General features: G+C 44.0%; 2 protein-coding genes across 2 annotated transcripts in view; one reads left to right on the top strand and one right to left on the bottom strand.

Annotated features, from left to right (window-relative positions):
* Positions 1 to 2,654, top strand: part of LOC129835397 (poly(A)-specific ribonuclease PARN-like) — a 39,109-nt gene extending 36,455 nt beyond the window's left edge. Inside the window, exon 26 of the mRNA XM_055901039.1 lies at positions 1,166 to 2,654. Coding sequence (XP_055757014.1) covers positions 1,166 to 1,212 — 47 coding nt within the window. The 3' untranslated portion in view covers positions 1,213 to 2,654. The remainder of the gene's footprint in view (positions 1 to 1,165) is intronic.
* An 860-nt stretch (positions 2,655 to 3,514) lies between these two features.
* On the bottom strand, positions 3,515 to 11,506 carry LOC129835418 (zinc finger protein 585A-like). Its single transcript, XM_055901068.1, has 3 exons — positions 11,401 to 11,506; positions 9,520 to 10,854; positions 3,515 to 8,802 (listed from the first exon to the last, which is right to left on the bottom strand). The coding sequence occupies exons 2-3, from the start codon at positions 10,114 to 10,116 to the stop codon at positions 6,115 to 6,117; spliced, it is 3,285 nt and encodes a 1,094-aa protein (XP_055757043.1). The 5' UTR covers positions 10,117 to 10,854; positions 11,401 to 11,506; the 3' UTR covers positions 3,515 to 6,114.
* Between the last annotated feature and the right edge of the window lie 14,220 nt (positions 11,507 to 25,726).

A 25,726-nucleotide genomic window follows, 5' to 3' on the forward strand; every position in this document is an offset into this window, starting at 1 on the left:
CGAAAGGCTGGGGGCAGAGTAACGAAAGGCTGGGGGCAGAGTAACGAAAGGCTGGGGGCAGAGTAACGAAAGGCTGGGGGCATTGTAACAAGGCTGTCTCTCCATGCCTCTTGGTCCCCCTCAGGTTCTCTGGCAGGCTATTCCAGAGGCTGGGGGCAGAGTAACTAAAGGCTGGGGGCAGAGTAACTAAAGGCTGGGGGCAGAGTAACTAAAGGCTGGGGGCAGAGTAACTAAAGGCTGGGGGCAGAGTAACTAAAGGCTGCCTCTCCATGCCTCTTGGTCCTTGGCTTTGGGAGAGTTAAAAGGCCAGAGGACCTGAGGGACTTACTGGCTACATCACTTAAATACATGTCTGACATATATTGAGGTGCACAATCATGGATTGATTTAAAAACCAATAGAAGAATCTTAACATGAATTGTAAAACTCTCAGCCAGTCTAGAGACGTTAAAACCGGTGTGATGTCCGTCTGGTCTTGGTCAGTACCCACACTGCAACGTTCTGTGTGTTTTACAGTTGACCAAAGGCTTTCTTGGGTAGTAGACCAGACAGGAGAGCATTACAGTAGTCAAGCCTGCTGGTAATAAAAGGATGAGTCTCTCTGTATCAATGTTCCTTTATTGCTGGTGAATTTAAAATGTGCGTCCAGATTCTCTCTGTTTCTGCTCCAGTCATAAGACCCTCGGTCTTGATTCAGCTGCAGGAAGTTGAACCATCCAAGTATGTAAATCACTAATAGTGTATCTGTGGCGCTAACAGCCTCTGGTGCCAGACTGATAGTTGGAGCCAAAGAGCTTAAACTTGGCTGTGCGTTTGCTCTCTGCTTCTGTGTATTGGAACCGTTGTCCGCAGCACCGTCACCAGTACAACACAACACCAGTGTACCTCAGGTTGACTGACTGGGACTGTCTCTCTGTTTTGGAACAGTTGCTCGTAGTAACGTCACCAGTACAACAAAACACCAGTTGACTGACTGGGACTGTCTCTATGTATTGGAACAGTTGCTCGTAGCAACGTCACCAGTACAACAAAACACCAGTTGACTGACTGGGACTGTCTCTATGTATTGGAACAGTTGCCGTAGCAACGTCACCAGTTCAACACAATACCAGTGGTGTACCTCAGGTTGACTGACTGGGTCTGTGTCTCTCATCTTTCCCTCTAGGTGCAGAGACGACTTCTTCTCTGTTCGACGTTCCTGAGGTCTGGTAGCGATGGAACCGAGCCCCTGGCTCCTTACCACCTTGGTTCCTACTTCCTACCCCTGGCCACTTGACTCCTACCCCCTAGGACCGGGTTTGGAACTAGGCCTGAAGTTTCAACCAGCTGCACTAATCTGACGGGCTGAGAGAAACGTCTTAAAGCCATAATTCATGACAGGAGTCCTCAGCATGTGGCAGAGCAGGATATTCCTTTAGGAAAGAAAAAAACAGTCCTAAATGTCTCCCTATTCTCTATATAGTGCACTACTTTTAACCACGGTCAATAGCGCTCTGGTTCAAAGTAGTGCACTATGGATTGAATTAGGGTGCCATTTGGGACATAATCAATATTTTTTTTGTCACTTGTCTTTTTATTTTGCTCGCACTGTTTTTCAATTCTGATGTATTGATTGATAAATCCCCTGTATCGTGATGGATTAGGTAGTTACCACTCTGCATGTTGTGGTGCTACGGACACCTGCTCACACCCAGGCTTAGTTCTAATCACCTAATACATCAGGGTCTGAAATGGCAGCCTGATCTCTGGTCCACTACTCTTAACCAGCGTCTAGAGCGCTCTGGTCAAAACTAGTGCTCTATATAGGGGATGGGGGGCCATTTGGTACACAGCCAGGGTCTGTGTTCCATGAGGATCGACGTTACAGAATATTAATCTAGAAATAGACTATCTAGATTTGATGCGCTTCTTTGTTCTATAGAAGAGGGAATCGCGTCGTTCATCTGGTGTGTATTTTCTACGTTGTATCGTCCTGAACACCAGGCCAGGCTAGTTGTTCCACGACCACCTAGTTACTGTCACCGAGTCTGAAATCTTTCCCCCCTCACCGTGTCTGTTACCGGTGTCAAACCGGTTTAGTTTTAACCGTAAAAATGTTGCCTCCGTGTCCCGTTCATAGTGATCCATTAAGTGTCTCTTAAACCCCGCCCCCCAAAATGCCACTTGACTGATTCTAGTGTAATACTGTCCCGGTGCTGTAATAATATTTTAAATGGAGTTTAAATTAACTTCCCTTTTTTTTATATATGTATAAAGTTAAAGCCCCTCCCCTCTAATTTTATAGATCCTGCTAGAACCTTCTCCAAGGGTGTGTATCCTAAATGGTTCCCTGTATAGTGCAGTGTACTACAAAGGGAATAGGGAGCCATTTTGTGAATACAACAAGAGATGTGGTTGGTCTTTTCCCTACAACAGTCTAGTGGCATATTACTTTTGTATGGAAGACATTTTTTGTGGCAGTTTTTAAATGTCTATTTTTTGCTGTCTTTACTTTCCCCTCGTTGTAACTCCTCCCCCCCTGCAACTGTGTCAAATATTGTATCAATGCAAAATGTGTCGACGTTACGAATACGTATGTGCTGTTTTTTGTATGAAAAATGTTAAAACCAATATTTCCTTATGAACAGGAACAATTAAAGAACGTTTCTTAGTAATCCACTGTCCTTTTTTCATCTGTTTAGTACTGTTCTGTATCCACGGCAACGTTACACCTCAGCCGGCGGTGTAGGATCTATTTAGTACTGTTCTGTATCCACGGCAACGTTACAGCTCAGCCGTCGGTGTGGGATCTATTTAGTACTGTTCTGTATCCACGGCAACGTTACACCTCAGCCGGCGGTGTAGGATCTATTTAGTACTGTTCTGTATCCACGGCAACGTTACAGCTCAGCCGTCGGTGTGGGATCTATTTAGTACTGTTCTGTATCCACGGCAACGTTACATCTCAGCCGCCGGTGTGGGATCTATTTAGTATTGTTCTGTTTCCATGGCAACGTTACACCTCAGCCGTCGGTGTGGGATCTATTTAATACTGTTCTATATCCACGGCAACGTTACATCTCAGCCGCCGGTGTGGGATCTATTTAGTATTGTTCTGTTTCCATGGCAACGTTACACCTCAGCCGTCGGTGTGGGATCTATTTAATACTGTTCTATATCCACGGCAACGTTACATCTCAGCCGTCGGTGTGGGATCTATTTAGTACCGTTCTGTATCCACGGCAACGTTACATCTCAGCCGCCGGTGTGGGATCTATTTAGTACTGTTCTATATCCACGGCAACGTTACATCTCAGCCGCCGGTGTGGGATCTATTTACTACTGTTCTATATCCACGGCAACGTTACATCTCAGCCGCCGGTGTGGGATCTATTTAGTATTGTTCTGTTTCCACGGCAACGTTACATCTCAGCCGCCGGTGTGGGTGTTTTCTTATAGTTCAGTATTGTTTCAACACTAACCTGTATAAACGTAGATCCACATCACCTGCGTCTTGACAAATATAATCAAACCGTAAGGTGTCATGTGTTTTTATTAGAAATGAGCTCCAATCAGTTTATTCTTCAATTTCTACAAGTGGAAGAAGTTTTTTCTAAATGTCTGTCTGCCTGTGAAGTGCCAACCCTGGTCGTGGACATGATGGCGCAGACCACATCACAATTTAAATGTTTCTTACGTCCCTGCCAACGAAGGCAACCAACTGCCCGGCAGTAAAGGCTAGAAAACCAGTAGCAATGCTATCTGGACAGTGTTACTCAGAATGACGTATGTGATTATCTACCTGCACCTCCAATTCATTACACTTCATGTCCATATTGATAATCTCTGGCTCTGCTGTAAAACTCTCCACTGACCAGACAGTCAACCTTCATGTCCATATTGATAATCTCTGCTGTAAAACTCTCCACTGACCAGACAAATAACCTTCATGTCCATATTGATCATCTCTGGCTCTGCTGTAAAACTCTCCACTGACCAGACAGTCAAATCACCTTCATGTCCATATTGATAATCTCTGCTGTAAAACTCTCCGCTGTAAAACTCTCCACTGACCAGACAGTCTACCTTCATGTCCATATTGATAATCTCTGCTGTAAAACTCTCCACTGACCAGTCAAATAACCTTCATGTCCGTATTGATAATCTCTGCTGTAAAACTCTCCACTGACCAGACAGTCAAATAACTGAAGACGAGAACTAGAAGATCAGAACTCAGTTCAAACATGTTTACTGTCACGGTTTCCATGGTGTTTTTACATAGACTCAAACAGCCTTTGAAACACACAACATTCTTCAATATCATCTGCCAAAGTATATACTCAGGCCTAGATTCAATGAGCTCATTAACCGCCATAGCGGATGTTTTGGCGGCGTCTGAGGGGGAACTGTTGGAACTGTCGACTATACATAGAAAGAATACACTCAAGATTTAAAAATCATTCAACTGGCTGTAGACTACATCACACAGTGTTCCAACTTCTAAACAAGACAGCGTGGGAGTTCTGTGACTGGGCAATACCGATCGCAATGTCCGCTTAAGGTATAATGCCAGGAGCCGCTTGTGGATTTGACGGCTCTAACGCAGTTCCACCTCCGACACCACTAAAGTGGATCTGATCGAATAGAGCCATTAAAAATGTCAAACAAATTACTTGCTGTACACAACTGTGAAACACGTCAATATACTCTAAGTTCATTGAGTCTCTTAGGTGTGTGTGTTTGTGGTGGAGGGGGGCGCTTGTTTCTAATTGTCTTGTTTCCTGGTAACTAAAGAGTTGTGGAAATGTTATCTTGAAGGATAACGAACAGTCAATGAATGAATCCATTTTAAATCCAATGCTTGTTAGGACAAAGAACAGTCAATGAATGAATCCATTTTAAATCCAATGGTTGTTAGGACAAAGAACAGTCAATGAATTTTTAAATCCAATGGTTGTTAGGACAAAGAACAGTCAATGAATTTTTAAATCCAATGGTTGTTTGGACAAAGAACAGTCAATGAATGAATCCATTTTAAATCCAATGGTTGTTAGCTGTGTAAAATGCTATGGGCAGCTTTCTGTTGCCATGTCTGTCTATGAATTTGAGGTTGTTTTCCCCCATTCCCGTCCCTTAGCTTGTTTATACCGAAGATGGACTGTTGATCTGGTCGTCTTGGTGTTTCCAGACACCAGACCAGATGATATTCATTGTTCTTGGTGTTTTCAGACTCCAGACCAGATGATCTCATTGTTCTTGGTGTTTCCAGACTCCAGATGATCTCATTGTTCCTGGTGTTTCCAGACTCCAGATGATCTCATTGTTCCTGGTGTTTCCAGACTCCAGATGATCTCATTGCTCTTGGTGTTTCCAGACTCCAGACCAGATGATCTCATTGTTCTTGGTGTTTCCAGACTCCAGATGATCTCATTGTTCCTGGTGTTTCCAGACTCCAGATGATCTCATTGTTCCTGGTGTTTCCAGACTCCAGATGATCTCATTGCTCTTGGTGTTTCCAGACTCCAGACCAGATGATCTCATTGTTCTTGGTGTTTCCAGACTCCAGATGATCTCATTGTTCCTGGTGTTTCCAGACTCCAGATGATCTCATTGCTCTTGGTGTTTCCAGACTCCAGACCAGATGATCTCATTGTTCTTGGTGTTTCCAGACTCCAGATGATCTCATGTTCTTGGTGTTTCCAGACTCCAGATGATCTCATTGTTCCTGGTGTTTCCAGACTCCAGATGATCTCATGTTCTTGGTGTTACCAGACTCCAGACCAGATGATCTCATTGTTCTTGGTGCAATTACTCTTCTTAAATAATAGATGTTATATAATTGGGCCAAATCTCAAGTCTCAATACAACATGCAACAAAACAAAATGTCTCCTAATTAAAGCAGAATTGGCATACTGAAGGTTGACATAGTGTGAAGAAGGGAAAAAGCCTGGAGAACTGCTGGCCAAAACAACACAATCATATCTGCCCTGTTTAAATGAGGTCCTGGTCTCATCTGACTGGGGGGGTCAATACTGAGGTCCTGTCTGAGTCTTTATAAAGAGGTCTGAGTCTTTATAAAGAGGTCCTGTCTTGGTCTGAGTCTTTATAAAGAGGTCCAGTCTTGGTCTGAGTCTTTATAAAGAGGTCCAGTCTTGGTCTTGGTCTGAGTCAGTATTAGAGTGTTGCGGGTCTTGACTCCATCGCTGCAGTATACCGGACCAATAGGGGGCGCTGTCTCTCCGGTGTGTCTTCTGGTGTTTCGTAAGAGCTCTTTTCTCGGAGAAACACTTGCCACAGTCAGGGCATTGGTACGGCTTTGCTCGAGGGCTCCGGTCTTGACTCAATCTCTGTTTTTTACCAGGCAAAGAGAAAGCAGAGTTGTGTGCCCCTGACCCGTGTGTGTTGCTGTGTGTCTCTGTCCCGTGTGTGTCGCGCTGGTGTTTCTTCATAGCTTTCTTTTCAGTGAAACGCTTCCCGCAGTCGGTGCACGGGTACGGTTTCTCTCCGGTGTGCGTTAGTATGTGTGTTTTCAGCGTATTTGACTGAGAGAAACTCTTGTCGCAGTAAGTGCAGTGGTACGGTTTCTCACCTGAGTGTATTAGGCGGTGCCGTATTAAAGATGCACCATGCGAGAACTTCATATCGCAGACGGAGCATTGGAAAGGTTTATCTCCCGTGTGCACCGTCTGGTGACGTTTCATGTAAGACTTCTCAGTGAAGCGTTTGTCGCAATGGGAGCATTGGTAAGGCTTCTCGCCTGTGTGCTTTCGCTCGTGGATTACCAATCTATGCTTTGAATTGAATTCCTGGCCGCAAGTAAGGCACAGGAACGGATTCTTCTCTCTTACTTGCTCATTTGTTTTCTGATGCTTGGTTCTCTGATGATTTGACAAGGCCTGAAGCACCCTGAACGTCTTTCCGCAGTCAGGGCAGAGGTGCTGTTTCTCCTCGTGGGTCACCACATGTTTCTTAAGCGCTCCAGATTCCATGAAACCTTTTCCACAGACAGAACAGACGTGCGGCTTCGCTAATTGCTCTCCGTGCTGCGTTTTCTGATGTCTTCTCAAAGCTGAGTGGAACCCGAAGCTCTTGCCGCAGTCGGCGCAGAGGTGAGGTTTCTCTCCAGTGTGGGTCCGCAGGTGAGTCTCTAACCCTGCCTTAGAAGCCAGCCTCTTCCCACAGTGAGGGCATGGCTCAGAGACCTGTGTTTTGCCTACCTTCTCTCCTTTATGTCTTCTAACATGTGTTCTAAGATTCGAAGAGTCGTTAAATTGCTTCCCGCAAAGGGGGCAAATGAAGGGTTTCTCCCCAGTGTGCATACGAAGGTGCCTTTGATAACTACTTGAGTGAGAGAAGCGTTTGTGGCATTGGGAGCAGCGAAATGGTTTCTCTCCGGTATGCGTTCTCTGGTGGCTTGTCAGCCTTTCCTTTGTTGGGAAATGGCGCTTACATTCAGGGCATTGGAATTGGTCTCTGTTTAAACGATGCAATTTGGAATGATTTGTTAAGGTAAATAAGGATGCAAAAGTCTTTCCACAATCAGAGCAGAGGTGAGGTTTCTCTTCCGAATGGATGGCTTGGTGTTTTTTTAAGTATCCAGAATCTCTGAAGCCTTTCCCACAGACAGAGCACATGTGGGGCTTTGCACTACCTGCTGCGTGAAGTGCCTGATGTCTTTTCAGAGACGACTGAAAAGAGAAACTCTTCCCACAGTCAGCACAGAGGTGAGGTTTCTCTCCAGTGTGGGTTCTTTGATGGGACCTCAAGGCTCCTGGTTGATTAAAGACTTTCCCACACACTGAACATTCGTTCCTTTTCACTCCTCCGTGCTCTGAATGACTAAGTTTCTGGTGTTTAGTCAAGGAGGGACGGAAAGCAAAGTTCTTCCCACAGTCGGGGCAGACGTGAGATTTCTCTACAGTATGGGTCTTCAGGTGAATCTTTAGTCTTGTCTTGGTTGACAACTTCTTCCCACAGTGTGAACATGGATGAAGGACTGGCTTCTTTACTGTCTCCTCCTGTTCTGAAGAACCAACATTGTTCTCAGAAGGTTTCTCTTTGGAATGTTCTCCGGAGTGAGTTCTTTTGATGTGTTTCTTCAAGTTTCCTGGATCATTAAAAGGCTTGCCACAACGAGGGCAAATGTATGGTTTCTCCCCAGTATGAGTTCTCAGATGCCTCTTAAGACTAGACAATTCCTTGAATCCCCTCCTGCAGTCAGAGCACTGGTGAGGTTTCTCTCCTGTGTGGGTTACCAGGTGCTCCTCCAAAGCCTTCTTTGTGGGAAACTTCTCCCCACAGTGAGGACACGGTTCACGGTAGAGCCTCTCCACACCCAACTTCTCTCCTGGGTGAGCTCTCCTGATGTGTTTCTTCAAGTTTCCTGGATCATTGAAACCTTTCTTACAACGAGGGCAAACGTACGGTTTCTCTCCAGTGTGAGTTAGCAGATGTCTCCTAAGACTGGAATGTGTACTGAATGTCTTTCCGCATTCAGAGCATGTGGTTTCAGAAACATGACATTTCTCTCCAGTATGAGTTTTCAGATGCCTGGAAAGGCTGGAAAATGTACTGAATACCCCCCCACATTCAGCACATATATTTTTCTGTTTCTCTCCAGTGTGAGTTAGCAGATGTCGCTCCAGAATGTCTTTCGTGGCAAAACTGTTCCCACACTGAGCACAGGAGTGGGTTTTCTTGCAGGTTTTCTGTCCCGGTGGTTTCCTGCAGTCCATCAGCTGCACAGACACCCTCTTCAGACCCAAAATGAAGGCGCTACCGGGAGAGGCACGACACAGGGTCTTCGGTGGGTGACACTTGTCCTAGAAATCACAAAAAAAGAGACTTAATTAATCAGGATGGGAAACCCTCTCCTACCTGTCAATGAACTTTGAAGTCTTTCAATTCCTCTCATCCTCGATTCCTCCTCACTAAAGGAGAAAGTCTAAGAGGAAGAACATCTGATATATAAAAATAAATAAATACTCACTTTCTGACTGGGAAAATAAATACTCGCGTTCTGACTGGGAAAATAAATACTCACTTTCTGACCGGGAAAATAAATGCCCACTTTCTGACCGGGAAAATAAATACCCACTTTCTGAGCGGGAAAATAAATACTAAATACTCACTTTCTTACTGGGAAAATAAATACTCGCGTTCTGACTGGAATAATAAATACTCACTTTCTGGCTGGGAAAATAAATACTCACTTTCTGACCGGGAAAATAAATACTCACTTTCTGACCCGGAAAATAAATACTCCCCATTTGACTGGGAAAATAAATGTTCACCTTGACTGGGAAAATAAATACTCACTTTCTGACTGGGAATATAAATACTAAATATTCACTTTCTGACTGGGAAAATAAATACTTGCGTTCTGACTGGGAAAATAAATACTCACTTTCTGACCGGGAAAATAAATACTCACTTTCTGACCGGGAAAATAAATACTCCCTATTTGACTGGGAAAATAAATGTTCATCTTGACTGGGAAAATAAATACTCACTTTCTGACAGGGAAAATAAATATTCACCTTCTGCTCTGGTGTGTGCTTCTCTGGAGATAACTCCACCTCCAGCCCATCGCAAACCATCCAATCCCTGACCTCCCTGTCCAATTCTTCTTCGCAGTCTGCAGCATCACAATCATCGGACTGGCTGGGACTCATGGACTCCGCCTCCAGCCCATTGCTAGGCAACCAATCCGTGTCCCCTGCGTCACAGTCTGTAGCGTCATCATCATCATCAGATTGGCTGAGACTCATGGGCTCCACCTCCAACCTGTTGCTAGGTAACCCAGCCCCTCCCTCTCCATTCCATTCTTCATCGCAGTCTACAGGATCATCGGCTTTGCTGTGACTCACAGGTGCACCACTAGCATCCTCCTGTATCCTCCTGATGTCCTCTTTCAGTTGGACTAACCAAGACATTCCCTGCTCCACTGATTTCATTGAATCAGTATTGTCCCACATTTCCTCCATGATTTTACGCCGCAACGAGCGGTGATCCATGCCTTTAACTTCGGATGCGTCTTGGCCATAACGTTCACAAAGGGAGCGTAAATTGTCCTCAGTTAAATTCCATAAAGTCTTTTCGATTTCATCCATCAATGTTCCCTTCTTTTGACTCATATTGTCTGTTGAGTCAGAACGTTTCTTGGTAAAAACAGCAATAATAATAATAATAACACCTAGTTATTGAATGGAGTTGTCACAAGTTTGAGGTGTCTCTCCTCCCGCTGGGAACACTCATAACACCAATCAGTGTGTGCCCAGTGGGCCGTGTTTATTCACAGGTCTTCTGGAACTGGAGTCTCATAACACCAATCAGTGTGTGCCCAGTGGGTCGTGTTTATTCACAAGTCTTCTGGAACTGGAGTCTCATAACACCAATCAGTGTGTGCCCAGTGGGCCGTGTTTATTCACAAGTCTTCTGGAACTGGAGTCTCATAACACCAATCAGTGTGTGCCCAGTGGGCCGTGTTTATTCACAAGTCTTCTGGAACTGGAGTCTCATAACACCAATCAGTGTGTGCCCAGTGGGCCGTGTTTATTCACAAGTCTTCTGGAACTGGAGTCTCATAACACCAATCAGTGTGTGCCCAGTGGGCCGTGTTTATTCACACGTCTTCTGGAACTGGAGTCTCATAACACCAATCAGTGTGTGCCCAGTGGGCCGTGTTTATTCACAAGTCTTCTGGAACTGGAGTCTCATAACACCAATCAGTGTGTGCCCAGTGGGCCGTGTTTATTCACACGTCTTCTGGAACTGGAGTCTCATAACACCAATCAGTGTGTGCCCAGTGGGCCGTGTTTATTCACAGGTCTTCTGGAACTGGAGTCTCATAACACCAGATCTTGTGAGGTCACCTGTGTACATAGGAGGATATGGAGTGAAACAAAAACTGCTTTGTACCATTCAATATCTACATGTATAGTCCGATTCTACTTTTTGTCAAGTGTGTCAAATATATACCTTTTGTATAATGAATTTGTATTTTTACTTAATAGAACAATATCAGTGACACATTTATTTACCGATTTAATAACATTTCAATGTTCCCATGAGGGGTTTTATTTTGAAGGATCCAACCCGGAAGCATTATTCCGCTAGCTAACAAGCTAAGAAAAGAGGAACAGAAAGTACAACAGTAACTAATTGATTATACACAGCTACAACCGATCTGCATGCAGCTACCAGTCAGCAGAAAACAATACTTGTATTGTTATATCGACTCAATTTGAGCACAGCTTCAAATTAGTTAGCAGGAGCAATTAGCTAGCTAGCTACCAAGCTAAACAGCAGCTAAGCAGAGCTGGTAGCTAGCCTAGCTAACGGTTATGCAAACCTATCAACTAATAACAACGTTTAGAGGACCTTTATGACTGTTGGTAGATACCTAATACTTAACTTACCAGCTCGATTTAAGAAAAAACATGTCCCTGTATTTAGCAGTGTACTATTAGCTAGCTAGCTTTTCAAACGCGACCTGTTCACGTTCGAGGAGAAAAGAAACAAAGGGGCGGGCCCAACAGAAAGTACGGAGGCTGAGAAAGGACTTGACATGAGAGGAGAGCAGTGGTTCTCAACCAGGGGTACTAGGACCCCTGGGGGTACTCGGCCCATCCACAGGTACTAGGACGCCTGGGGGTACTCGGCCCATCCACAGGGGGTACTTGAGAAGATTCATGAGACCATAGGCTTTCTGTTAAAATGCAGAGCAAAATTCAGTTGGTGGTACAGTAACCGAAAAAGGTTGGGAACTACGGGCATAATGAGTGAGAGATGAGAGAGAACTAATGAAGCTATCCTCATTGAGGACATGGATACACTTTATATCGGATCATAGCTAATTAAAAAGTAACATTACTCAATATACGTACAAATGAATTAATGTATCTTTATTAACCCCTTGCCTATGTAATGACACAGCACAGTGACAAAGAGGAGTGTTCATTGAGTTTCCTGGATTATTTTCACTAGTTTGTTTACAATGGTTATGATTGAGCAATTTACCAAAACCGGCAGATGAATGCAAACTTTAAAGGTTCAATCTGTGATTGGTCCATCCATTTTTGGACTAATTAATTCTATATACCCATTGATCCTTGAAGAAAATAACTTATAAATACCTCATGAGCTTTAGTTGAACTATCGTACCCTATCAAAACCCCAAATACACTTCTTGTTTTACGCCATTGTTTGTAAACAAACAAACACTGTATAGCCTCAAAACATTATTAAAACTATCTGTTTGATATCATGTATGGTGAGTTCTTGCATCTATAGCTCTGTCTATCAATTTGACAGTGGCTACATTTCTCCAAACTTTATCCCTCAGCTTTTTACCATAACAATGACAGGGTGTCCACTTTGCTATTGTTTGAACTGCAGATTGCCCTGTAGCCCTTTCCTGCAGTCAAATTACTTAGTGGCCTCATGGGTGAAATGTTATTCATATTTTTCATAATTACATAATAAATATTTTTATATATTTTTTAAACAGCAGAAAATCTGGTGTTTTTATGTCAAACGTTTTTGTAATATTTCAGTCTTCTGTGATGTATATAAAGTGTAATATTTTGGATGCAATCTCCAAATTGAATACATTTCAACTCTATATCTGACATGCTACACTGTCTTTTTTTAAAAGCCCATAACCATGTGTGTGAGGTGTATACTTTTGTTTCAAAGTAGATTTGTTTAAGACTTACAAGAAACACTCTGTGTGACCCTAAATGTAGCCCATTAAAATAGTCTTATTGAAAGATATGAGTCCATGTTTCTATCCACTTGAAACAACTTTCGCTTCCAGAGGATTAATCTATACAGCTAAATATATACAAATAAACTTCACTTTCAAGATCAGGAAATCTTCCGAGCTCAAATTCATGACTTTTTATTCAAACCAGACTTAGCACTGGGGCCGAGCGGAGAAAAAACATTATTAAAAAAAACATGTTTATTTTGAAACATTTACAAACCTTCAGATCAAAATCAAACTTTAGATTCACAAATGTTTCAGACATGGCAACTTCCACCTCCAATTAAAATATAGAACTGAGACTCCCGGAGGAGCCTGGGTAACAGTCTGTTTAGATATGTTCTATGATTCCACTCTTTGGGAGATTCTCAATGAGGAGGGTGTCAATTTGTTAGTAGGCGACACAAATGAGTCTTCTCCCCTCCTCGATGTCCTCCTTCGGCAGAGGATGAACAAGAGTATCCTCGAAGTGGCACATGCGGAAGTTTTCTAAACTCTGCCACGCCCCCTTTGAATCAGCTGTTGTTTTCTCGAAGGAGAAAAGCATGCAAACGATATGCTACTTAACCTTTTATCTAAAAAATGTATATCACAACTATCTACAGTGCATTCGGAAAGTATTCAGACCCCTTGTCTTTTTCCACATTTTGTTACGTTACAGCCTTATTCCAAAACGTATTAAATTGTTCCCCCCCCCTCATCAATTTACACACAATACCCCATAATGACAAAGCAAAAACAGGTTTTAAGACATTTTCACGGACATTCAGAGACTTGTCCCGAAGCCACTCCTGCGTTGTCTTGGCTGTGTGCTTAGGGTTGTTGTCCTGTTGGAATGTGAACCTTCACCCCAGTCTGAGCTCCTGAGTGCTCTGGAGCAGGTTTTCATCAAGGATCTCTCTGTACTTTGCCTCGATCCTGACTAGTCAACCAGTCCCTGCCGCTGAAAAACTTGCCCACAGCATGATGGTGCCACCCCCATGCTTCACCGTAGGGATGGTGCCAGGTTTCCTCCAGACGTAACGCTTGCCATTTAGGCCAGAGTTCATTCTTGGTTTCATCAGGCAACAGAATCTCGTTTCTTACGGTCTGAGTCCTTTAGGTGCATTTTGGCTGTCATGTGCCTTTTACAGAGGAGCGGCTTCCGTCTGGCCACTCCACCATAAAGGCCTGGTTTAGCAGAGTGCTGCAGAGATGGTTGTCCTTCTGGAAGGTTCTCCCATCTTCCACAGAGGAACTCTGGAGCTCTGTCAGAGTGACCATCAGGTTCTTGGTCACCTCCCTGACCAACGCCCATCTCCCCCGTTTGCTCAGTTTGGCTGGACGGCCAGCTTTAGGAAGAGTCTTGGTGTTTCCAAACTTCTTCCATTTAAGAATGATGGAGGCCACTGTGTTCTTGTGGACCTTCAATTCTGCAGACATTTGTTGGTACCCTTCCCCAGATCTGTGCCTCGACACAATCCTGCCTCGGAGTTCTACAGAAATGTCCTGTTGTAGAGCGTTTGGACATTAGGAGGTAAAGATCTTTCCTTCTTGCTCTCATTATCACATACGTTTCTCTGTTTGTTGGATCAGAATGTATCTCTCTCTCTCTGTCTCTCTCTGTCCCTCTGTCACTGTGTTCTTGGGGACTTTCAGTGCTGCAGACATTTTTTGGTACCCTTCCCCAATCCACCTTGTGAACCACAGGTGGACTCCAATCAAGTTGTAGAAACATCTCAAGGATGATCAATGGAAACAGGATGCACCTGAGCTCATTTTCGAGTCTCATAGCAAAGGGTCTGAATACTTATGTAAATACGGTATTTCTGTTTTTGCTTTGTCAATATGGGGTATTGTGTGTTGATTGAGGAAAACAATTAATTTAATAAATTTTTAGAAACGTAACAAAATGTGGAGAAAGTCAAGAGGTCTGAATACTTTCCGAATGCACTGTATATGCTTAGAATACCAGAAAAATGACATGTACTGAATGATGTTGTGAAACATATTGAAGATAACAGGGAGACTGTAAATAAAGATATGGATTTGAAAGGATTGTTGTACTTGCACAGACAAAAAGATCCCGTAAAAATATTTCTCCATTGTCCCATTATCACTAGTTTTGACTTAATAGCATTCCTTTAATGGGCAACTCAACCACCTGGTAGAGCATATTTTTAAAGAGTTCTTTAAAATTGTAAAACAACAACATATTAGTAATTTAATCATCCTTAAATTACATTACAACCTTATAATTTCCCATTGTATACACAATTAGTACAAAAACATTTGTGGTAAATGAGGTTTGGTTTTGCTCACGTTCACTTCCTGGTTTTCAACCATCTTTGACTGGGTGTTTAAAAATATGTGAGTCTGATAAATAGCATTGTTTGAGATGATAAAATATGGCAAACAAAATGAATGTTTAATTTCATAAATTTGCTGTTCAAATTATCTCAACTGCAGGATTGAGCTGCCTGTCAAACGGTTTTAAATCCCAACAATGAATGCGGCCTCAGGATATGCGGTTTCCAGTTTGCAAATAGTCCAGTGTAGTTCCTTGAGAGTCGTTGCGGCGTCGGCTTGGGGAGGGAATATACACGGCAGTGACGACGACCAAATAAAACCATTTTCGTGAAGTAATGCGTTCGGCATAAGATGGTGAGGTATTTCAGATCCGGAGAACAGAAGGACTTGAGTTCCTGCACATTACCACAATCACACCATGAGTTGTTAATCATGAAACAAACCCTTCCGCCTCACTTTAATAAGGGAACACTCATTTCAGATGTACATACGGTATTCTATTCAACTATTGCTGTACATATAGTACTCTATCCTACGAATTCTAGATCTACAAAATATTCTTTCCGCATTCTGTCCATAATGTCTATACATCCCATCACATATACATCTTTCTCTTTTAGTTTCATGTGTATTACTGTTCTCCAATCATCTCAGGCAACGGGCACCAACCACACCAGAGTAGGGTCCCTGTTAAAGTAATCATCTCAGGCAACGGGCACCAATCACACCAGAGTAGGGTCCCTGTTAAAGGAATCATCTCAGGCAACGGGCACCAATCACACCAGAGTAGGGTCCCTGTTAAAGGAATCATCTCAGGCAACAAGCACCAACCACACCAGAGTAGGGTCCCTGTTAAAGTAATCATCTCAGGCAACGGGCACCAATCACACCAGAGTAGGGTCCCTGTTAAAGGAATCATCTCAGGCAACGGGCACCAATCACACCAGAGTAGGGTCCCTGTTAAAGGAATCATCTCAGGCAACGGGCACCAATCACACCAGAGTAGGGTCCCTGTTAAAGGAATCATCTCAGGCAACAAGCACCAATCACACCAGAGTAGGGTCCCTGTTAAAGGAATCATCTCAGGCAACGGGCACCAATCACACCAGAGTAGGGTCCCTGTTAAAGGAATCATCTCAGGCAACGGGCACCAATCACACCAGAGTAGGGTCCCTGTTAAAGGAATCATCTCAGGCAACGGGCACCAATCACACCAGAGTAGGGTCCCTGTTAAAGGAATCATCTCAGGCAACGGGCACCAATCACACCAGAGTAGGGTCCCTGTTAAAGGAATCATCTCAGGCAACGGGCACCAACCACACCAGAGTAGGGTCCCTGTTAAAGGAATCATCTCAGGCAACAAGCACCAATCACACCAGAGTAGGGTCCCTGTTAAAGGAATCATCTCAGGCAACGGGCACCAATCACACCAGAGTAGGGTCCCTGTTAAAGGAATCATCTCAGGCAACGGGCACCAACCACACCAGAGTAGGGTCCCTGTTAAAGGAATCATCTCAGGCAACGGGCACCAACCACACCAGAGTAGGGTCCCTGTTAAAGGAATCATCTCAGGCAACGGGCACCAACCACACCAGAGTAGGGTCCCTGTTAAAGGAATCATCTCCTGGGTGTCTTTGGCAGTTGAGGCTGAATACCTCAAGAAAATAATCTGAAGTTCAAAGCACGTTACTTGGGAATTTGCGATGGTTGCGAGTCCTTGTGCAATTTTCTTCTGTTCTTCAGAAATACAATGAATCAGAACCAGCCCACGTCTGGCAGCCTGGCCGCATAGATTAGACGTAACATAGTGAATGTAAATCCGGGAACACTCAAATTAGTATGATATGTTACGTTTTGGTATGGTTACAGGCAAAAATGTACAATAACATCTAGCAACTCAAAGGTTGCGTGTTCGAATTTCATCACAGACAGCATTTTAGCATTTTAGCAACATTTCAACTAATTACTACTTTTTAGCTACTTTGCATGTTAGCTAACCATTACCTAACCATAACCTTTAAGTGTATAACATATTTTGCAAATTAACATTCATAACATATTGTACTAATTTCCATTCGTAACACATCATACGGATTTTAAATCGGGACATATAAGAAATGGATAATGGATATCCACAAATTAATATGTACCATATCATACTAATTGGACTGTTTCCATTTACTATGTTACGTCTACCCATGAGTCCAGGTTGCATCTGGTCACTCTGACTCCACTGTTCATGTACAACAGGGATAAGCAACTCCTGGCCCATCAATTTCCAAAACAAATGTTTTTTTAAATTTATTTGTGTAAGATTTTTTGGGGGAGGGGGGGGCTCAATCGGGGTATCAACTTCCTGTTGAGAGTTAGAATAGTATGTCACACAAGGTGACATTTGGATATTTTATAGATATTTTATAAACTCAGCAGTTTTTCTCCTGTTATGTCAGTCCCTCAACTAGCCCATGTCAGCTAACATTTTTTAGATCTGTAAATTAGTCTAACCAGCTATCTAAACTTCTTGTAATCGTGGGCGAATTATCGACCGCTGGGACCCCCATTGATTTTGTTAGTCACTCAAATATTATATTAAAAACAGCAAACATCTCTCTCCACCCGATGGTAAAACGTGTAAAAGAAAATTTGCTGTAAAACAGCAAGTGGCTTTCTCTGTCCCATGTCAAAATGTGAAGAATTCCATATCAAAGTGCAAAATCTTCTCTCTGTCCCATGTCAAAATGAGTAGAATTCCATGGAATTAGATATAAAATTGCAAAATCTTCTCTGTCTCATATCAAAATGTGTAGAATTGCAATCAACTTACTTTAAAACGGCAACATTTGATCTCCTCTGTCAAAGGGAGGGGGGGGGGGGGGGGGGGGGTATGGAGAGAGACTGACCACACTATATAAGTCTCTCTCCTACTGACCACACTGTATCAGTCTCTCTACTACTGACCACACTGTATCAGTCTCTCTACTACTGACCACACTGTATCAGTCTCTCTACTACTGACCACACTGTATCAGTCTCTCCACTACTGACCACACTGTATCAGTCTCTCTACTACTGACCACACTGTATCAGTCTCTCTACTACCGACCACACTGTATCAGTCTCTCTACTACTGACCACACTGTATCAGTCTCTCTACTACTACTGACCACACTGTATCAGTCTCTACTACCGACCACACTGTATCAGTCTCTCTCCTACCGACCACACTGTATCAGTCTCTCTACTACCGACCACACTGTATCAGTCTCTCTACTACTGACCACACTGTATCAGTCTATCCTACTACTGACCACACTGTATCAGTCTCTCCTACTACTGACCACACTGTATCAGTCTCTCCTACTGACCACACTGTATCAGTCTCTCTCCTACTGACCACACTGTATCAGTCTCTCTACTATTACTGACCACACTGTATCAGTCTCTCTCCTACTGACCACACTGTATCAGTCTCTCTACTACTACTGACCACACTGTATCAGTCTCTCTCCTACTGACCACACTGTATCAGTCTCTCTCCTACTGACCACACTGTATCAGTCTCTCTACTACTACTGACCACACTGTATCAGTCTCTCTACTACTGACCACACTGTATCAGTCTCTCTACTACTGACAACACTGTATCAGTCTCTCTACTACTGACCACACTGTATCAGTCTCTCTACTACTGACCACACTGCATCAGTCTCTCTCCTACTGACCACACTGCATCAGTCTCTCTCCTACTGACCACACTGTATCAGTCTCTCTCCTACTGACCACACTGTATCAGTCTCTCTCCTACTGACCACACTGTATCAGTCTCTCCTACTGACCACACTGTATCAGTCTCTCCTACTGACCACACTGTATCAGTCTCTCCTACTGACCACACTGTATCAGTCTCTCCTACTGACCACACTGTATCAGTCTCTCTAATACTGACCACACTGTATCAGTCTCTCTAATACTGACCACACTGTATCAGTCTCTCTTACTACTGACCACACTGTATCAGTCTCTCTACTACTACTGACCACACTGTATCAGTCTCTCTCCTACTGACCACACTGTATCAGTCTCTCTAATACTGACCACACTGTATCAGTCTCTCTACTACTGACCACACTGTATCAGTCTCTCTACTACTGACCACACTGTATCAGTCTCTCTACTACTGACCACACTGTATCAGTCTCTCTACTACTGACCACACTGTATCAGTCTCTCTACTACTGACCACACTGTATCAGTCTCTCTCCTACTGACCACACTGTATCAGTCTCTCTACTACTACTGACCACACTGTATCAGTCTCTCTCCTACTGACCACACTGCATCAGTCTCTCTACTACTGACCACACTGTATCAGTCTCTCTACTACTGACCACACTGTATCAGTCTCTCTACTACTGACCACACTGTATCAGTCTCTCTACTACTGACCACACTGTATCAGTCTCTCTACTACTACTGACCATACTGTATCAGTCTCTCTACTACTGACCACACTGTATCAGTCTCTCTACTACCGACCACACTGTATCAGTCTCTACTACTGACCACACTGTATCAGTCTCTCTCCTACTGACCACACTGTATCAGTCTCTCTACTACTACTGACCACACTGTATCAGTCTCTCTACTACTGACCACACTGTATAAGTCTCTCTCCTACTGACCACGCTGTATCAGTCTCTCTACTACTGACCACGCTGTATCAGTCTCTCTACTACTGACCACACTGTATCAGTCTCTCTACTACTGACCACACTGTATCAGTCTCTCTACTACTGACCACACTGTATCAGTCTCTCTACTACTGACCACATTGTATCAGTCTCTCTACTACTGACCACACTGTATCAGTCTCTCTACTACTACTGACCACACTGTATCAGTCTCTCTACTACTACTGACCACACTGTATCAGTCTCTCTCCTACTGACCACACTGTATCAGTTTCTCTAATACTGACCACACTGTATCAGTCTCTCTTACTACTGACCACACTGTATCAGTCTCTCTTACTACTGACCACACTGTATCAGTCTCTCTACTACTACTGACCACACTGTATCAGTCTCTCTCCTACTGACCACACTGTATCAGTCTCTCTAATACTGACCACACTGTATCAGTCTCTCTACTACTGACCACACTGTATCAGTCTCTCTACTACTGACCACACTGTATCAGTCTCTCTCCTACTGACCACACTGTATCAGTCTCTCTACTACTGACCACACTGTATCAGTCTCTCTACTACTACTGACCACACTGTATCAGTCTCTCTTACTACTGACCACACTGTATCAGTCTCTCTACTACTACTGACCACACTGTATCAGTCTCTCTAATACTGACCACACTGTATCAGTCTCTCTACTACTGACCACACTGTATCAGTCTCTCTACTACTGACCACACTGTATCAGTCTCTCTACTACTGACCACACTGTATCAGTCTCTCTCCTACTGACCACACTGTATCAGTCTCTCTACTACTACTGACCACACTGTAACAGTCTCTCTACTACTGACCACACTGTATCAGTCTCTCTACTACCGACCACACTGTATCAGTCTCTACTACTGACCACACTGTATCAGTCTCTCTACTACTGACCACACTGTATCAGTCTCTCTACTACTACTGACCACACTGTATCAGTCTCTCTACTACTGACCACACTGTATCAGTCTCTCTACTACTGACCACACTGTATCAGTCTCTCTACTACTGACCACACTGTATCAGTCTCTCTACTACTACTGACCACACTGTATCAGTCTCTCTACTACTGACCACACTGTATCAGTCTCTCTACTACTACTGACCACACTGTATCAGTCTCTCTACTACTGACCACACTGTATCAGTCTCTCTCCTACTGACCACACTGTATCAGTCTCTCTACTACTGACCACACTGTATCAGTCTCTCTCCTACTGACCACACTGTATCAGTCTCTACTACTGACCACACTGTATCAGTCTCTCTCCTACTACTGACCACACTGTATCAGTCTCTCTCCTACTACTGACCACACTGTATCAGTCTCTCTACTACTGACCACACTGTATCAGTCTCTCTCCTACTACTGACCACACTGTATCAGTCTCTCTCCTACTACTGACCACACTGTATCAGTCTCTCTCCTACTGACCACACTGTATCAGTCTCTCCTACTGACCACACTGTATCAGTCTCTCTACTACTGACCACAATGTATCAGTCTCTCTCCTACTGACCACACTGTATAGGTCTCTACTACTGACCACACTGTATCAGTCTCTCTCCTACTGACCACACTATCAGTCTCTCTACTACTGACCACACTATCAGTCTCTCTACTACTGACCACACTGTATCAGTCTCTCTCCTACTGACCACACTGTATCAGTCTCTCTACTACTACTGACCACACTGTATCAGTCTCTACTACCGACCACACTGTATCAGTCTCTCTCCTACTGACCACACTGTATCAGTCTCTCTACTACTGACCACACTGTATCAGTCTCTCTACTACTGACCACACTGTATCAGTCTCTCTACTACTGACCACACTGTATCAGTCTCTCTATTACTGACCACACTGTATCAGTCTCTCTCCTACTGACCACACCGTATCAGTCTCTTTACTACTGACAACACTGTATCAGTCTCTCTCCTACTGACCACACTGTATCAGTCTCTCTAATACTGACCACACTGTATAAGTCTCTCTCTTACTACTGACCACACTGTATCAGTCTCTCTCCTACCGACCACACTGTATCAGTCTCTCTACTACCGACCACACTGTATCAGTCTCTCTGCTACTGACCACACTGTATCAGTCTCTACTACTGACCACACTGTATCAGTCTCTCTACTACTGACCACACTGTATCAGTCTCTCTACTACTGACCACACTGTATCAGTCTCTCTACTACTGACCACACTGTATCAGTCTCTCTACTACTGACCACACTGTATCAGTCTCTCTACTACTGACCACACTGTATCAGTCTCTCTACTACTGACCACACTGCATCAGTCTCTCTACTACTGAACACACTGCATCAGTCTCTCCTACTGACCACACTGTATCAGTATCTCTGCTACTGACCACACTGTATCAGTCTCTACTACTGACCACACTGTATCAGTCTCTACTACTGACCACACTGTATCAGTCTCTCTCCTACATTTACATTTACATTTAAGTCATTTAGCAGACGCTCTTATCCAGAGCGACTTACAAATTGGTGCATTCACCTAATGACATCCAACTGACCACACTGTATCAGTCTCTCTGTTACCGACCACACTGTATCAGTCTCTCTCCTACTGACCACACTGTATCAGTCTCTCTCCTACTGACCACACTGTATCAGTCTCTCCACTACTGACCATACTGTATCAGTCTCTCCTACTACTGACAACACTATCAGTCTCTCTCCTACTACTGACCACACTCTCAGTCTCTCTCCTACTACTGACCACACTGTATCAGTCTCTCTCCTACTACTGACCACACTGTATCAGTCTCTCTCCTACTGACCACACTGTATCAGTCTCTCTCCTACTGACCACACTGTATCAGTCTCTCTCCTACTGACCACACTGTATCAGTCTCTCTCCTACTACTGACCACACTGTATCAGTCTCTCTCCTACTACTGACCACACTGTATCAGTCTCTCTCCTACTGACCACACTGTATCAGTCTCTCTCCTACTACTGACGACACTGTATCAGTCTCTCTCCTACTACTGACCACACTGTATCAGTCTCTCTACTACTGACCACACTGTATCAGTCTCTCTACTACTGACCACACTGTATCAGTCTCTCTACTACTGACCACACTGTATCAGTCTCACTCCTACTGACCACACTGTATCAGTCTCTCTACTACTGACCACACTGTATCAGTCTCTCTACTACTGACCACACTGTATCAGTCTCTCTACTACTGACCACACTGTATCAGTCTCTCTACTACTGACCACACTGTATCAGTCTCTCTACTACTGACCACACTGTATCAGTCTCTCTACTACTGACCACACTGTATCAGTCTCTCTACTACTGACCACACTGTATCAGTCTCTCTACTACTGACCACACTGTATCAGTCTCTCTACTGACCACACTGTATCAGTCTCTCTACTGACCACACTGTATCAGTCTCTCTACTGACCACACTGTATCAGTCTCTCTCCTACTGACCACACTGTATCAGTCTCTCTCCTACTGACCACACTGTATCAGTCTCTCTCCTACTACTGACTACACTATCAGTCTCTCTACTACTGACCACACTGTATCAGTCTCTCTACTACTGACCACACTGTATCAGTCTCTCTACTACTGACCACACTGTATCAGTCTCTCTACTACTGACTACACTGTATCAGTCTCTCTCCTACTGACCACACTTTATCAGTCTCTCTACTACTGACCACACTGTATCAGTCTCTCTACTACTGACCACACTGTATCAGTCTCTCTACTACTGACCACACTGTATCAGTCTCTACTACTGACCACACTGTATCAGTCTCTACTACTGACCACACTGTATCAGTCTCTACTACTGACCACACTGTATCAGTCTCTACTACTGACCACACTGTATCAGTCTCTACTACTGACCACACTGTATCAGTCTCTCTCCTACTGACCACACTGTATCAGTCTCTCTCCTACTACTGACCACACTGTATCAGTCTCTCTCCTACTGACCACACTGTATCAGTCTCTCTCCTACTACTGACCACACTGTATCAGTCTCTCTCCTACTACTGACCACACTGTATCAGTCTCTCTACTACTGACCACACTGTATCAGTCTCACTCCTACTGACCACACTGTATCAGTCTCTCTACTACTGACCACACTGTATCAGTCTCTCTACTACTGACCACACTGTATCAGTCTCTACTACTGACCACACTGTATCAGTCTCTCTACTACTGACCACACTGTATCAGTCTCTCTACTACTGACCACACTGTATCAGTCTCTCTACTGACCACACTGTATCAGTCTCTCTCCTACTGACCACACTGTATCAGTCTCTCTCCTACTGACCACACTGTATCAGTCTCTCTCCTACTGACCACACTGTATCAGTCTCTCTCCTACTGACCACACTGTATCAGTCTCTCTCCTACTACTGACTACACTGTATCAGTCTCTCTACTACTGACCACACTGTATCAGTCTCTCTACTACTGACCACACTGTATCAGTCTCTCTCCTACTGACCACACTTTATCAGTCTCTCTACTACTGACCACACTGTATCAGTCTCTCTACTACTGACCACACTGTATCAGTCTCTACTACTGACCACACTGTATCAGTCTCTACTACTGACCACACTGTATCAGTCTCTACTACTGACCACACTGTATCAGTCTCTACTACTGACCACACTGTATCAGTCTCTACTACTGACCACACTGTATCAGTCTCTACTACTGACCACACTGTATCAGTCTCTACTACTGACCACACTGTATCAGTCTCTCTCCTACTGACCACACTGTATCAGTCTCTCTCCTACTGACCACACTGTATCAGTCTCTCTCCTACTACTGACCACACTGTATCAGTCTCTCTACTACTGACCACACTGTATCAGTCTCTCTCCTTCTGACCACACTGTATCAGTCTCTCTACTACTGACCACACTATATCAGTCTCTCTACTACTGACCACACTGTATCAGTCTCTACTACTGACCACACTGTATCAGTCTCTACTACTGACCACACTGTATCAGTCTCTCTCCTACTGACCACACTGTATCAGTCTCTCTCCTACTGACCACACTGTATCAGTCTCTCTCCTGCTGACCACACAGTATCAGTCTCTCTACTACTGACCACACTGTATCAGTCTCTCTCCTACTGACCACACTGTATCAGTCTCTCTACTACTGGCCACACTGTATCAGTCTCTCTCCTACTGGCCACACTGTATCAGTCTCTCTCCTACTGACCACACTGTATCAGTCTCTCTACTACCGACCACACTGTATCAGTCTCTACTACTGACCACAGTGTATCAGTCTCTCTACTACTGACCACACTGTATCAGTCTCTCTCCTACTGACCACACTGTATCAGTCTCTCTATACTACTGACCACACTGTATCAGTCTCTCTACTACTGACCACACTGTATCAGTCTCTCTACTACTGACCACACTATCAGTCTCTCTCCTACTGACCACAGTGTATCAGTCTCTCTCCTACTGACCACACTGTATCAGTCTCTCTCCTACTGACCACACTGTATCAGTCTCTCTCCTACTGACCACACTGTATCAGTCTCTCTCCTACTGACCACACTGTATCAGTCTCTCTCCTACTACTGACCACACTGTATCAGTCTCTCTACTACTGACCACACTGTATCAGTCTCTCTACTACTGACCACACTGTATCAGAACATGCTCCACTGTCTCTGTTTCCTGGCAGTAATCCCACCTTCCTGTTGGATGCTTTCCTATCACATGTAAAGAGGTGCGAGAGAAGAAAACTAATGAAGATGTCCTCATCGAGGACATGGACACACTGCATCGCTACATAAAACCTAACACTCAATAGGATGATTGTTGAGTTAATACACGTACCCATGAAATTATCTGTTTTACCCACGCTGGGTAAACGCCCATGTCATG

The sequence above is a fragment of the Salvelinus fontinalis genome, chromosome 3 (assembly GCF_029448725.1).
Source record: "Salvelinus fontinalis isolate EN_2023a chromosome 3, ASM2944872v1, whole genome shotgun sequence".
Taxonomy (NCBI): Eukaryota; Metazoa; Chordata; class Actinopteri; order Salmoniformes; family Salmonidae; genus Salvelinus; species Salvelinus fontinalis.